We start from the raw sequence: 16,714 nt of genomic DNA, 5'->3' as shown, positions 1-16,714 counted from the left end.
AATAAAAATAAAATAAATAAATAAATAATATAAAAATAAAAAAGAAGTGAATAGGGTAATTAATTCCTCTGGACAAGAGGAGAAAACCTACACTGCAGCCAATTAATTCATCAACTTTGACCACTTTATCCTCACCCCCCTCCTCTTCTTTGGTCTTGCACTTTTCATCCTTAAAATATTTTTTAAAAATAAACTTTTTATTTTGGGATAATTTTAGATTATTAAACATAGTACAGAGTTCTCATATATCCCTCAACCAGTTTCCCTAATGTTAACTATCTAACCAAATCCAACCTTACCATGGAACATTTCTAAAACTAGGACACTGACAGTGATGCATTACTATTAATTAAGCCCCACATTTTATTTGGATTTCATCAGTTTTTGACTAATGTCCTTTCTCTGTTCCAGGATCCAATCTGGAATAACACAGCACATTTAAGACAACATTTTTTCCCCACATCACACTCTCCTTTCATCTAGTAAAGCAGTAACATTTTTCAAAATTTTCTTCAGTTTAGCAGATTTATCACCTGCAGCATTACTCAACATTCTCCCAATTCCTCTGCAACATTTACAAGATGTTCTCCTTTGATTTCTGAGCGATATGCAGAACAAAGTTGAATGAGGTCTTTCAGTGTACTGGGATTCTTGAACTTTTCTTTCCCCTTCAGGGGGAAATAAGACTTTCAAAACAAGCCTTGTCTACTTTTGCTATGTCTCCAAGTTCTCCTCTCTCCTTAGCAGACATGGTGTTCTTTACTAAGTATTCTTGAAAGAATGTGAAGCTGAGGCATCTGAGTGCTGTTTCTGACGTGCCTTCCTGCAGGCCTGCACACAGAAAGCATGTGACATCATGTCCTTCTGCCTCTTGGCTTATGATACCTTTTGTTGCCAGTGCGTAGGTATTTTATTTTCAGGGAGGCACCTACTCACCCAGTGCCCATCCAGCTTTTACTTGCTATCTTAATGAAGGTCAATGTCAATATACTACTACACTAAAGCTCCCCCTCCCCCCGCCAGCACTGATTATTAGCCTTTCTTCTTCAACCAAGATGCAACTACTTTAGCCCTCCTTTTTAGAATCAAAACATTCACCCCATTATTGACAGGATTTCTTTCTTTTCGCTTTTATTCCTTACCAGATTTCTAACACATATACTCATTCATCACCATAAGGTTATTGTTGAACTTTAAAAGACATTGGAGTGCCTGGGTGGCTCAGTCGGTTGGGCATCTGACTTCAGCTCAGGTCATGATCTCACAGTTCGTGGGTTTGAGCCCTGAGTCAGGCTCTGTGCTGACAGCTAGCTCAGAGCCTGGAGCCTACTTCACATTCTGTGTCTCCTTCTCTCTCTGACCCTCCCCTGCTCACACTGTCCCTCTCTCTCTCTCAAAAATAAATAAAACATTAAAAATTTTTTTTAAAAAAAGACAGTCATTGTAGACATGTTGTATTTTGTTGTATGTATATATTTTGTTTCTTTTACCATACAGAAATGACCTCCCTTTTGTCAAAAAGTATAACTGTTAATCACAGCAAATTATTCTATAGTGATCACGTACCATAATTTGCTTGACTGCTATTGACATTTGGGCTGCCTACAATTTTTTACAATGAAAATGTAGGACTTTCACACACAAACACGGAAATGAAAAGTTCTGAGCTTTAACTTTCTCCTTGCTGAATTTTTTTTTTAATAAATTTTCGTTAAGTACAATTATTAGATCAAAGAGCACAGCTGAGGGCATCTACAAGCCATCAATGACATCTGCTGAACACCATGGAAATTCATTCTATCTGTGACAGCTGAAGAGGCTGATACCAGTCTAACAACACATCTTCCCCCTTTTGTGGGTATTTGGAAACCCAAAGAATAATTTCTAGGCTTCATTAATTTGATGATTTCCAGAATAGGAGTTGGAACATAACATCAGCAAAAAATTTAATTNTGTGGGGGGGGGGGGGTCAGAATTAAATATGGGAGGGGGAAAGACCAGAGGTCACCAAATCTGGTCCACCACCTGTGTTCATAATTAAAGTTTTATTTTAATATGGCCATGCCCTTTCCTTTACATAAAAAGCAGTGCTGAGTAGTTGCAACAGATATTGCATGACCTGCAAAGCTTATCTGGCCCTTTATAGAAAGTTTGCCAACTGCTACATAAGACCATGAAGCCTTAAGGAAAAGCACCAAGTACCCCTTCAGGGTAACACAGTGCCTGACCCACAGTGGGTGCTCAAGTAAATGTCTGCTGCCTGAGTTTTTGCCTTCTTTCCAGAGTAAGCAGAATGACTCACATATTTCTTGAATGAACATTCTAATTCTTAGATCCATGACTACAACTTTACTTCTACAGTGCTACCCTGATCCAACTCTCCATAGTCAATTGCACAGATCAACCCCTTTCTAATGTAGTAATGCTCATAAACACTATATTAATGTTCTACCTTCCAGCACTCTTACCCTATCAGTTTTTAAAACCCCCTATTTTCAATTACTAGTGAAATCTTTTACTCAATCTGGTATTCTTGTTTCTGTAGCAAACTCTCTAACTATTCTCTCAAAGCCTCTGACCACAGCATCTCTCCTCCAGCCAACAACAACTGCTTGCCACGCAGGGTTTCCACTAACACAAAAGGTGCCTTTGTAAAAATGTGATAAAGAGGCACTCTAGGGGCAGGCATATTACAAAAATTTTTAAATGCCTCTTCTTTAGAACGAGCCTCATGCCAGGGCTCAGGGCTTAACAGAAAGAGCAGTTTGTAGAGCCCAGGTTGGATTTCAGCCCCAGGTTGCTCTCTAGAACAAGCATCTGGTACACAATCCAAGATACTCAACAGCCACAGTAACTCCTTTGCCTAACATACCCAGCTAGTCAGCTTCCTCCAACATCAAATACCCAACTTTTCCATTGATTTTAACTAGTGCTACTTACAATGTCCTTTGGAACTTGACTTTCACTCTTTGTCTGCTATGCATTCTCTTAGCAATTACATAGTCTGCACTATCATGTAGAACACAATTACTGATATGCTTGTTTCAACAATTTGACTTCCCTTAGTAACCAAGTTCCTCAAAAAAGGAAAATGTTTATTACTTCCTTCTAGAAAGTTTTTTTTAATGTTTTCTTTATATTTGAGCAAGCAGGGAAGGGCCGAGAGAGTAGGTGGACAGAGGATCTGAAGTGGGCTCTGCACTGACAGCAGCAAGCCCGATGTGGAGCTCAAACTAACGAAATGGAGATCATGACCTGAGCCAAGGTCAGACACTTAACCGACTGAGCCACCCAGGCGCCACAAGCATTTATTACTCTTTACATGCCCCTACAAACCTTGTCATTGTGACCTATTTCCATCCGAGTTACCTGAACATAATAAAGGAATACCAATATTCTAATGCGCTCCCTTATTTGATAAATACAACTTATTTGGTGTACCCGTGATCAGGATTTTAGACCTTGCTAGGACATGGTCATAAAGCTGGGACACTGGACCTATGAATGTCCTTTTCTGAACAGTTACAGATCCCTGGCAGTCAGGAAACAGTGACATCACCACAAACGGAAAATACCTTTCCCTTCAGTAGTTCCACGGAACAGTGCTTCCCACAGCTACTGTTTCACAAGAATCACCAGAGGCTCAAACTGGATACCACCTCAATTCCACAGAGTCAAACTCGCTGGGAAAGGGGCCTGGAAATTACTATTTTTAACACATGTGCCAAGTGACACGTTAAGTCTGGACAACACTGCGCTAGATATGATCCCAGAAGGGATGCTCTCATTCTTTATTGTTACATTTATATAGATGGAACTCTGTATAAGTTAGAGTAACAAGGTATACTCTACTTGACATATAAATACTGCTCAATTTGAAAGAGATACAGATTTGTGTTTGCTGGGTACAGTATTTAGTTAACATAATATCTAGTTAATAAAACTTTGCCTTAATCACTTCAGACAGGCAACATTCAACTAGGACAAAAGAAAGATTACGGAAATAGAACCCACCTAGAGAGTCCCAAGTCCCATCTCTCAACTAATGTCTCACCTTGATTCCACTTATGAGAGCAAGTCCTGGGGAATGATAATCCTGCCACTGTCAGCACAAAACTAAGGCACATGTAACACTAACAAGTGTAGTTCTACCCTACCAACACTCAGGATGCTAAAACATCAAAAGTCTTTGTGAACTTGATGATACCTGTATCAGGTTTAGGAAAGAGAACATTTCAGAACTTTCCTGGCCAGTGGTTCTACTACTGAGGCCTACTATTTCTGAAACTACACACTTACCTGAGGTACAACATCCTGTAGAAAAGTCACAACACTTTCCATGTAGGACTGCTCCCTGGAAAGGGGTGAAATGAGTAAAATTTATCCTGACAGCTTAAAACAAAACATGAAAAAGTTCTTACTAAAGTCACTTAAAATATTTTAAAAAGAAAAAAACCAACTCCCATCCACTGATAGTTCTGCGACCCTCTTTCTAGTTTCTTTGTATATGTTTTTAAATGAAATGCAAATGAGATTTTAATATTTTTAAACATGGTCTCTTCTTAAAAGTCACGTTCTCTTAATTGGACATAGATATTCGAACTTGTATTTGAAAGAGTGATGACACAAGGCTAAGGCAGGACCTTCCTCTTGAGTCAAAGCAAAAGAATTTACCAGAGAAGAAAAACTGTTGCTGATGACTCAGTATTTGGTGACCTTTTCTTTAGCTTGGTTATGTACCTAGTCTCCTATCTGTTTACAGCAAAATGAATCTGTATTTTCCTACAGGTGCAAAATTAGTAGATACTAAGAAGTCCTCACAGAACTTTTGCTATAGACAACACACGAGAAAATATTAAAATAAAAGTGAAGAAAATTGATACGGTTAGGGTCACTAAGATGTTTTAAATGGGAACTATATGGATATCAGCAAGTGGGGAAAAAAAGTCTTCAAAATACCAAATCAAATTCATTTCAGTTCATGTGAAAAATTACATTTAAGAAAATTATAGGCGTTATCCTACAGCCTATAAAAAATCAGTATGCCTAAGATAGCTACAAAAACTGATCAGACCTAAAAAGAAAAAAAATAAAAACAATTTGATTAGGCCTACCTCTCCAACCTTATTTTCCTGCCACTCTTCTAACTTACTCTGTGCCAGTCCTCTGCAACTTCAATTCCTAGAAAACACCAAGCTCCTCGACCAAGACCTTTATACCAGCCTTCTTTATGCCAGGAATCCTTCCATACTCTTCCATCCCTTTCATATCTCCAGGTTACATGTCACCTTGCCTCAGAGAAGCCCTTCCTAACAGCCTAAGTCCTACTCCCCACAATCATCCTCTATCATAGCACACTGTGTACTGATCAGAGCCTGTAACAACTTATTTAGTGTTTCCCCCAATAGAATGTAAATTCTATTACAGAAAGGAATCCAACTCTTATTTTACTTTCTACCTCCAGAATCTACAATCCAGTACTTTAGGCATGGAGTAGATTTTCAAGCACTATTTGTTAAAAGAATACAAATAAATAAAAGATGGTTTTAAAAACACTAAAGTTACATATCGAATTAACAAAAAAGCAATGTATGTTAAATACCATATGGTAAGGCTGCCTAAGTGCACAGACTCTGGAGACAAACTGCATGGGTTTGAGCCAGGTTCCCCTTCTTGGCTGTTCCCAAGGGCAATTTACTTAATTTCTCCTTGCTTTGGTAGTCTCACCTATAAAATGAAGATTGAAATAGTACTAACTCATAGCTGATAACATGCTTAATTTGTTGCCATGGTCCATAGTTAGCAAAGAAATATGGCTCCAGGAAATGCAGGAAGGGGAAAAAAAAGGAAGTATTATAGTAAAACACCATATTATACATATACTTTTCTTAGTCTGAGAGGGCAATCTTTATGTAGCATGCTAAACTGCCCAAGGGTATAATACAAAATGATACAATTCCCTAATAAATTTTTAAAAGGTAGATAGCAAGTTTCACCTCCTTATCCAAATACTGAAGGATCTTAATTGTCCACCCTAACCTACTTTATATAGGTCAACGTCCCTATATTCCATTTACGAAAATAGCTTGCCTTGCCCATATCTGTTCGCTCTAGTCCCTTTGCCTAAAATGTACCTTTGATTCTAATTGCCCAAACTCTTCAGCCTTTAAAGTACATTATAAATGTATGTATGTATGTTGTCTTCTTAATAAAACCCTTTAGGATCTAAAATACTAAAATATTCACATTAAATACTCCCACTAAAATACTCCCTCTCAATTCTCATGCTGTTTTGCTGGCATCTTTTTTGCTACTTATAATGACTTCAGTATACATATCTTTTTGTTTAATGTTTGTTTATTTTTGAGAGAGAAGGAGGGAGAGACAGAGAGCATAGGTAGGGAGGGGCAGAAAGAGAGGGAGACATAGAATCTGAATAGGGCTCCAGGCTCAGAGCTGTCAGCACAGAGCCCAATGTGGGGCTCGAATTCATGAACCATAAGATCATGACCTGAACCAAAGTCGGACGCTTAACAGACTGAGCCACGCAGGTGCCCCTCAAGTAACATATCTTAAAACCACATTGGACCATATGCTCCTAGGGGCACCTGGGTGGCTCAGTCAGTTAAATGCCCATATCTTGATTTTGGCTCAGGTCATGATCTCACAGGTTATGAGACTGAGCCCAGAGCCTACCTGGCATTCTCTCTCTCTCTCCTCTTTCTGCCCCTTCCCCTGCTCACATGCGCAAGCATGCATGCCTTCTCTCTCTAAAAGTAAATAAAGATTTTTTTAAAAAACATCATATGCTCCTAGAAAGTATAAATAGGCTTTGTCAAATAATGCTTAAAATATATAATGTACTCTTTACTGACTCTGAAACTTTCTGACTGAGACCTAGAGTAAGAGATACATTTTACATCAGGATCTGGTGAACATATACATACCTTTGAAAATATCTACGTGTGTGTCACAAAAGAATACTCCCAATAATATTTTCTATTATATGCTATGTCACTTTTTAAATAATGGCCCTGATCCACTTAATGACCCACCAATTTTTGAACCTGTAGTTAGAAAAACGATTATTCCTTAGGATTTAGCACAATGCTTTTGACATACTCTGTAAACATGAATACATCAACTTGACCCTCCAACTGTTCCTTTTATTTGGCCTTGGCAATATTAATCATCCTATAAGGCCTTAATTAAACAGATTTTACAAAAGTAATCAATGTTTAGAAAGGAAGCCTGAATGCTTCTATTCTGAGCACATTTTCTTTAGCTTTTAGGCTTATCTGAAATTTGCTTACGTGACAGCCTGGGGGCGAACCACAACTCCACCAGTACAACGACTGGGTCTTCTGGGAGAATCTGTAGCCATTGCTTCATTCACGAAACCTGTTTTCAGATGAAGAGACGGAAAAAAATGGGTCATTATTGTTGGGAGTTGAGGGAAAGGTTTATGATTGCTCACTGGAAATCTCTTATCAAAAATGCCTAAAATAAAGGAAACCTTCCCAGAAATTCCTATTATACCAGAAAGGGGGGGAGAGTAGGAGAGGAAGCAGATAAAGAAGTTTTCTAATTATCATGAGTTGTTTTTTTTTTTTTTTTTTGGACTAAGCCTCAGAACCACAAAACTAGTTAAGACTCTGGCCCCTCTGATCCACTGCTAACGCAAACTAGAAAGGTAAGATATGCTGGATGGAGAGTCTGCCACAAGACCACTTAATTTTTTTTTTAAATGTGCTATCTCTGTGAGCCAAAATTTTAAAATGTACTAAAATCTTAAACTGAGATAGTGAAAATACACATAGCACACTCTTTTGAGACCTAATGGAACAGGGAGGTAATATCTTCCAACTAAGGCTGTTGGGACTCTATAAGCAAGATTATATATTGTAACTATGTTTGGTGATGGAGGTTAACTAAACATTGTGGTGATCATTTCACAATATGCACAAATATCAAACTGTTATGTGGTACACCTGAAACTAATATGATGTTAGGTCAATAATAGCTACAAAAAAAAAAAAAAAAAAGGACTGCATGGTCATAATTTGACAAGAGGTTTTAAAACAAATTTGTCAATCCCCTTACTATTATAACCTAAACACCACAGCCTTAATAAGTAATAAAAACTTATATGACATTAGAAGCCCCCTTATCCTTTCCTGTCACATCACTGGATCTTGATCCTTGAATGTCTAATAAGCATCTGAATCACTGTGCAGGTTTCAAGAACATGGAGTGTACCTGGTTAAGGTTAAAAGAGGATTGACAGCAATATTAATGATCTCTTACAAGGCTCGGGAAAGTCCAAAACCTGGAACTAATCTTGAAAGCCCTTAAACCCATCACTTCTAAGTAAGGAGCATTCTCTCCCCTTATCTGAAAATTCCCAAGCTGATAAGTCTCACCTGCTACAACAAAAACACCCTTTGCCCCACCTAGTCCAGGTACCCTTTCCTCCGTAGGTATCTTAACCACCAACCCCTCAGCCCTCTTCTTCCCATTCCACCTTCATTTCCCGAAACACAGCCTCGCAAGAAATGTCCTATAAGGGCCCCGTCTCCTGAGGACGACCCTCAGGCCCCACTCTCCTGAAAGACACTAACACAGCGCTACCCACTTAACCTCCAACGCGGAGCCACCGCTGCCCCCCGGCCGCCCTCTGGCCCCTTGCCCTTCTTCCCCTCCCCCTCCAACCTCGATAGCCCTCCCTCGTCGAGTCCGTACCAGCCAAGCCCTCTCCCCTCATGCTTGTTGCCCCTCGTCCTCTCCAAGCCTCCCCAAAGCCACAGCCCCACCAGCCCTCTCACCGGCCGCCCCGCCGGTAAACGCTGTTCTCCAGCTCAAGGCTCACTGTTTGGAGTCTCCCCTCGTGATTGACGGCTACCACTTCCTACCACGCCTCAGCGGAACTACTTTTCTAGCCAATCCCAGAAGGAAACTGGCCACGGCCGGGTACCGCCCTTGGAGGTCAGCTTCGCCAACCAGCAAGTAGAAAAGAAGCGGACCCGCCTCCTGAGTTTATCCAATCCGCTGGGGCTCCAGGGAAAACAAAACAGCATGTAAGTTTGGGTGAAGCCGAGGTGTCAGGTTCGGTTGCGAACGCAAGCAAGTAGGGAGAATTACGAACATGTCTATTTTCCTTTGCAGACAGCACATCTTCGTGGCTTTGTCAAAAAGAATCATGCCCCAGACTCCTGTGCACCGCAGCTGAGCGTCTCGGGCTGGGAGTCGGAGGATCGGGGACTGGTCTGTTTACATCGAATTCTCGCGACAGCTAGTTCGAAGCCCAAAGCACGTGGACATGGCAGCTGTCAATCACTTTCTGCTGGCCATTCACCCATTCGCACCCGCCTTCTGCCCCGCCCTTCTCAGTGTGTTTACCTTCCGGGAGCCTAGGCTGGCTTGCGCGGGCGGACAGCCCTACCTAGAGTCAAGAGGTATTGATCTAAAGGAGGGGCGCGGCCAGTGATCCTGTCAATTTGAGCAAGGTTTGTGGAGCTCACCTGACTCCTTCCTTACCTGTTTCCAATTCCCCTCTGGAAGAGATCGCGATTTCGCTAGTGTCATTGCGTCAATTACATTTCCTTTATATTGACATTTATTGATTTTTTTGAACGAATGCTCAATACAGTCTTTAGCATTTCGTAAGTATTATCAAATGTAATACGGCAGTCCCATGAGGATATAGCTTATTAATAGGCATGAGGTTTGTAACAGTTGGCTGACACAGCAATAAAAATTTTAAAGAGGTTTTAAGCACAATGGAAGATGGAAAAGTTTAGTAGAGAAACTACCTCAACGGAAATATGCAGTTAATCGGGTGCTGGGTACAGATATAGATGTACATGTAGATATAGCCGAGAAAGCACCCTTTTGCTCTTGACGCTCTATCAATGCCAATAAATAGCACACCTATTAGTGCTATTTTATCGGGCTAAATTTTGAACATTGGCTAATAAAAAAGATTCTGAACATTTATTTATCTTCTTCCATTACACACACAAATTCCGAGCACCATCGGCCTTTTAAGATTTGCTTCCTACATTAAGCCCACTAACGGAAGAATCCTTCCACCATTCTAAATTCCTTTTGCTCTTTTTGCTATCATTGGCTTCCTTCTCTGTTGTATTTGAAATGTTTGAAAGAGTTTCTCTTGTGCATATCTCATTTTCCCCAACTAGAATGTTAGATTCTTCCTAGGCACTGGAAGGCTAAAGGTTTCACATTGTTCAATTCCTCTTAACACCTAACAGCCCTGAACACAACAGGTATTTCAAAATTCAGACTTATTTGAATTAAGTAATTACTATTTTCATGCCATCTAGACCCAGAGCAGAAATAAAGAGGAAGTCCAGAGGAAACCAATAGGTAATAATCACAAATGGGACAACCAGCATTGGTATAAGGTTATTCAGTTAAAATAGCTGTTTCATATGCATTATTAAACTCCATAACTCTGACTATTCCTCTACAAAGCTATGCGAGAAAAAAAAAACAAACAAAAAATCATAAAGAATACCACTGTACACAAGTTCACTCTTTAATTCATTCAACAAATATTTCAATACCTGTTAAATGTCAGGCATGTTCTAAGCTCCACAGGTACAGTGATAAACAAATCAATCAATGTACTTTCCTCAGCCAGAGAACTTACACTCTGATAGGAAGACAGAAATAAACAGAAAAACTCAAGTAGTGTAAAATGCTATGGAAAAAAAATATAATAAGCCAGATAAGTAGGTGACTGGATTTAGGTAGTCTCATCAGGGAAGGCCTCTCAAGAGATGACATTTTAACAAAGACTTTAATGAAGTATGTGAGAAAGCTACTCTGGGAGAAAAGTAGACAGACAAAAGGAGCAAGTACAAAGGCCTAAGAAGGGAATGAATTTCAATAAAGAGTGAGAAAAAGAGCGTGGTTTGGGCAAAGTGAAATAAGTAGAAAGTGATAGCAGACTAGTTAGGAGAGGTAAGCAATGGCAGATGAAGTACGGTCTTGTATAGAATTGTAAAGAGTTACAGTTTTATTCTAGGTGAGAATCTTTTGGAGGACTTTCACCTAGAAAGTATCATGATCATATTTACATTTCTAAAAAAAAGTATTCTATCCACTACACAGAGAATAAACTGTTGTCAGGGAAGGAGTAAGAATGGAAGCAGTGGGTCAAGTAGGGAAGCTATTTCAGTAGACCAGGTGGGAGATGCAGTCTAGAATTGGGCCTAGAGGTGAAGCAGTATTGGGTTACTTGTGGAATAGAAGGGAAAAAAGAGGATCAAGGATGATGCCCGTGTTTTGGGCTTGAACAACTGAATGATAGCATTTATGAATAGAATAAACACTGGTGAAGTTATGCATTTTTTAGAGAGGGTGCATTTCTGTGCTTTGGTTTCATCCTTTATAATTGTAAAGAGACTATTCTGAGCTTCATAGGATTTTTATGAGTAGTAAGCAAATTTTAAATTCTTAGAACCAGAGGCATCTGGATGGCTCAGTCAGTTAAGCATCCAACTCTTGATCTCCGCTCAGGTCATAATCTCACAGTTCGTGAGTTCCATCCCTGCATTGGGCTCTGCCCTGATGGTGTGGAGCCGGCTTGAGATTCTGTCTCTCACTCTCTCTGTCTCTCTCCTGCTTGTGATCTCTAAATAAATAAATAAATAAATAAATAAATAACTTTAAATAGATACAGGGGCGCCTGGGTGGCTTAGTCGGTTAAGCGTCCGACTTTCACTTAGGTCATGATCTTGCGGTTCATGGGTTCGAGCCCCGCGTCGGGCTCTGTGCTGACTGCCAGCTCAGAGACTGGAGCGTGTTTCAGTCTGTGACTCCCTCTCTCTCTGACCCTCCCCTGCTCACGCTGTCTCTCTCTCTCTCTCCTAGAAATAAATAAAACATTTTAAATAAATAAATAGATAGATAGATACATTCTTAGAACCAGTTAGAAAAATCTCCAAATTAACTGCTTCTAATTACTAATTAATCACTATTTCTAGTTACTCCATTTTTTTCTCCACAGAGATGGTTTAAGATTCTCTCATGAGACTTCAAATAGAGAGAAAGCAAAATTTGTGAAGATCATTTTTTGAGCAGAAGTAACATGAGGGTACTTAGTAAATATTGCCACTTTTTGAGTCATTTTAAAGCATTGGGATATGGGGAAACTTTTCAACAATCTGTTCTTGTGGCCCAGCAATACTAGTTAGGAAATTGATTTTCAGTGTAAGAGTGACTTGGAGCCAGAATTCTGTGTTTTTCCAGTTTCTAAATGATCCATTATAGTAAACCACTAATGATTAAAATTGCCTATGGCCCTGCAAATCAAAACCAAAAATCTCCAGAAAATCATCAAGGGATTATCCATATGAAAACCAATTTCAAGGTCAGTTTATACTTTATCATGAGCTTTTGTTTCAGTAGAATTAGGATTCCTTTTTAGCCTCAAACAAGCCATTGCCTCATTTACCCTGGCCACCAAAAACACTTGGACAATAATCACATGATTTAAGCAGTGGTAAAATAATCTGATTTCACATAGAACTATGATAAACATTAGTATTTTAGCTTTTAGTCAAGAGAAAGGAAAAAAACAAAGAAGTAAAAAAAAAAACATCAAATGTAGGCTCATCAATTGTATCACTGTTTGGGGATTTTGATAACAAGGGATACTATACATGTATAAGTAGAAAGTGATAGGAAACTAGTTAGGAAAGGGCATATGTGGGATATCTGCACCTTCTGCTTAATTTTGCCATGAATCTAAAACTGCTCTAAAAAATAGTCTGTTTTTTAAAATCACATTTCTCTAAAATCTTCCAATTGTGAGGTAAAACTACATTAACTACCCACTATATAGTGCATTTATTACATATGCACATTATTTGGTGCATTTATTAGATTGAAACTGTTGAACACTACCTTTTGTAGTAGTATCCTAAAAAGTAGAATTCTAAACTTTGTAGAAGAGTAAAATCAACAAAGGTTATGTCACCTCATATCTATTTGACTCCAGTAGTGCCTACCATTTGTCTGTCCTGCATATTATGACATAACCATGGCTTCCTAAACAGCATGTTCCCACATTTCTATTTAAAATCCTAAGTCTTTGTTTAGAGTCATCTGGCTCCTTCTCAGGCCCAGCAAACTTTCTGAAGACATGGTAATTGTTTTCCTTTCATTGTCTTGAAACTAACTAGTATCTATAAAGTAGCCATATAATTTATCATCCTAAACAGAAAATCTTCATGAAATGAGGTTCTATTAACAATTACACCCCCGCCCAAAAAGTTAGAATAGGACTGTCCCAGGCAAACCATTAAGTATGGCTTCCCTTTATCTCTGACACATTAATACTACTTTGTAACTTTTCTAGTTGATTAATGTATAATTCTATTGTCTATTTAGATAACATGTAAACTCTTTAGCAGAAGGGGTTGTTTCATTTCTAGTCTCCATAAAACTCTATTCACTAACAGGAAAAATTACATGTCAGAACCCCAACAATTTATCCTACAATCTCGAGCATGTATTTATAAATAAAGATACCAAAAACCAGGGGCGCCTGGGTGACTCAGTCTGACTTTGGCTCAGGTCGTGACCTCACAGTTCGTGGGTTTGAGCCCCGCATTGGGTNAAAAAAAAAAAAAAAAAAAAAAAAAAAAAACTTTAAAAAAATAAATAATAAAGATACCAAAAACCAAAACTATTTACAAAGAACAGAAATTAGTTTCATCAATTGTTTTAATGATGCCCAGGGCATAGTTTGCCTTCCGCATATACATATAACCCTGAATAAAAACTGCTTTAAAATCTGAGAAAACTGAATCTGTATTAATAGTTTTGAGAAGCGAAACGTTTGCTTAAAGTATATTAGGTAACATTTATTTAGCTGTATATGCCAGTCATTGTGGTATTATTATCTAAATTTAAAGATGAGGACCAAGACACAAAGGTGTGAAGCCATTTAGCTCCAAATGTAGGCACAGTGGTGGAAGTGCATTGTTCCTAAAGCCCCAGCTTTCTGCCCAGAGAACTGAAAAGGGGAAAGGCGCTTGGGTGGCTCAGTCATGATCTCATGGTTGGTGAATTCAAGGCCCATGTTGGGCTCTGTGCTGATAGTTCAGAGCCTGGAACCTGCTTTAGATTCTGGGTCTCCTCTCTCGGCCCCTGCCTCTTTCTCTCTCTCTCTCTCTCTCTCTTTCAAAAATACATAAACATTTTAAAAAGATGGGGTGGAGCCTCGGTGGCTCAGTCAATTAAGTGTTGGACTCAATCTTCTCACAGTTTGTGAGTTTGAACCTCACACTGGGTTCTGTGTTGACAGCGTGGAGCCTGCTTTGGATTCTGTCTTCTCTGTCTGCTCCTCCCCTGCTTGTTCTCTCTCTCTCTCTCTCTCTCACTCTCGCTCTCGCTCTCTCCCTCTCTCTCTCTCTGTGTCAAACAAATAAAAATAAACTTAAAAACAAAAAACTGAAAAGGGGAGCCCCAGAGGAGGGAAAGTACCATGGAGACACTAGGAAGAGAGGAGCTCAGGAGAGGGACCCCATAGATAGCAAGGATCAGGTCTTAATTAGCATATCAAAAACTTTGAGAACTTTGAAAGAACCAGGAAAATCTTAACTCACAGAGAAAAAACAATCAACAAATGCTGATACCTAAATGACACAGATTATCTGACAAACATTTTAAAGCAGTACTATAAAAATGTTTCTGGGGCACCTGGGTGGTTCAGTCAGTTAAGTGACTGACTCTTGGTTTCAGCTCAGGTCATGATCTCATGGTTCCTGAGCTCTAGGCCCTGAGTTCTAGCCTCGTATCCAGCTCTCTGGAGCACAAAGCCTGCTTTGGATCCACTGTCCCCCCTTCTCTCTGCCCCTCCCCAGCTTGTTCTCTTTTTCTCTCTAAATAAATAAACTTAAAGAAAAAAAAAAGTTCCTGCATGTAATTGTGAACACTCTTGATTTGCATGAAGAAAACAGAATACATCAACAAAGATATAAAGAAGAACCAAATGGAAAAAAATAAAAATAAAGATGAACAAAAGGGAAATTTTCAAACTCAAAAATACAACAACAAATGTTCTAACAAAAGGAAAAACAAAGAGTTACATAGAAAGAAGAAAAAGAATGTGATGCTGAAAATAAAAATGGAGAAGGGGGGAAATGGTTGTAAACCTCCTCAAGTTTGGTGAAAGGTATAAATCTACAGATTCAAGATGCTCAGCAAACCCCAAGCAGAAAACCTAGAAGGAATCCATGTGCAGACACTTCATTATCACACTGCTAAAAACTGAAGACAAAGAAAAAAGTCTTGAAAGCAGCCAGAGAAAAACAATGCATTACCTACAGGAGAACAATTTGAATGTCTACAGATTTTTTTCATCAGAAACCAGAAGACAATACTAGAAGGAAACCTGGAATATCAGGAATGAAAAAAGAGCAAGAGTGATGGTAAATACCTGGATGAATATCACAGTGTTCTCCTCTTGAGTGCTTTAAAATTTTTATTTGTGATACCAAAAATTATACCAGCACCTGATGGGGTTTTCAATATGTACAGATATGACAACTATAACAACACATAGAGGAGAGGGTAATACAGTGGTAAGTTTTCTATATTGCACTTTAAGTGGTAAAATACTGATTTTAAGTAGACTACCAAAGTTTGTATATTGTAATCCTTAATGCAACCATTTAGCCAAAATATTTTGCCTCAAAGATCAAAGTTTAAGTTCTCAACTTTTCTAGTGACATTGTATATTTGGGAAGAAAAGAAACCCACTAAAATGCTTCCTTTCACTACAGCACTATCTGCCAGATATCTGGAAGATGTAGTTGCCTCCTACACTGTTACCAGTTTGGTCTGTTCAACTTATAAAACACAGAATTGATATATATTTTTGAGGTTAGATTACAAAAGACATTGAGCCTTCTGCTTTGTTGTTTCTCGTATCGTTTGCTATGGGGGAAGTTAACCAATATGTTGTGAGAAGTCCTACAATGTGACAGTAACTGAGGCCTCCTACCAACAGATAGGTTAAGTGAGCATTGTGTAACACATATCCTCCAGGCCTAGTGAAGCCTTTGGATGACTGTCACCGATTGGTATCTTGACTGCAACCACATGATTCTGTAACCTAGCTTCGTCATTCCCAGTTTCCTGACACTACAAAGCTACAATGTTTTTGTTTTAGACTACTAAATTTTGAGGCATTATTGTGCAGCAATAGATAACTTATACATATTTTAATCTTTGGGGAATAAGATAAAGACATCTGTGTTACAAAATATTGAAAGGAACCAGTGTGGATGTGATAGTACAATATAAGAAACACATAGCCTTTGTCCCAGGCTCCTGGCTAGAGTATGTAAAACCTTTGTAATTTCTTAGGTGATAAAGTCACTAGGAACTTTTGTCTTTGGTCATTAAATCCTATTCCTGACACTGAGCTCCTAAATCCCTTGGAATTTCCTGGTAGGAGTATCTTTTATTCTAATGAGACAACTCTTTCTTGGAGGGCTGACTAGACACACGCCTTTTTTTCTCCTGGAAGGGAAGAAGCTTGAGATTAATAATTGATCACCTAAATGATGAAGCCTCGATAAAAATCCCTGAAGTATGGGGTTCAGAGCTTCCAGGTTGGTGAACACACTTACATGCTGAATAGGTGCACCCCAAACCAATGGGGTCAGAAATTCCT

The 16,714-nt window shown here is 38.9% G+C and overlaps 1 protein-coding gene across 1 annotated transcript in view; it reads right to left on the bottom strand.

The window, feature by feature from the left end:
- Positions 1–8,822, bottom strand: part of BCAS3 (BCAS3 microtubule associated cell migration factor) — a 586,605-nt gene extending 577,783 nt beyond the window's left edge. The window contains exons 1-3 of the mRNA XM_077745617.1: positions 8,743–8,822; positions 7,314–7,401; positions 4,300–4,354 (exon numbers count right to left, since the gene is read on the bottom strand). Coding sequence (XP_077601743.1) covers positions 4,300–4,354; positions 7,314–7,401; positions 8,743–8,764 — 165 coding nt within the window. The 5' untranslated portion in view covers positions 8,765–8,822. The remainder of the gene's footprint in view (positions 1–4,299; positions 4,355–7,313; positions 7,402–8,742) is intronic.
- Positions 8,823–16,714: the final 7,892 nt, after the last annotated feature.

The sequence above is a fragment of the Crocuta crocuta genome, unplaced genomic scaffold (assembly GCF_008692635.1).
Source record: "Crocuta crocuta isolate KB4526 unplaced genomic scaffold, BGI_CrCroc_1.0 scaffold333, whole genome shotgun sequence".
Taxonomy (NCBI): domain Eukaryota; kingdom Metazoa; phylum Chordata; class Mammalia; order Carnivora; family Hyaenidae; genus Crocuta; species Crocuta crocuta.
Note: the sequence above shows the minus strand (reverse complement) of the source record. Positions and strands in the feature narration are given on the sequence as shown.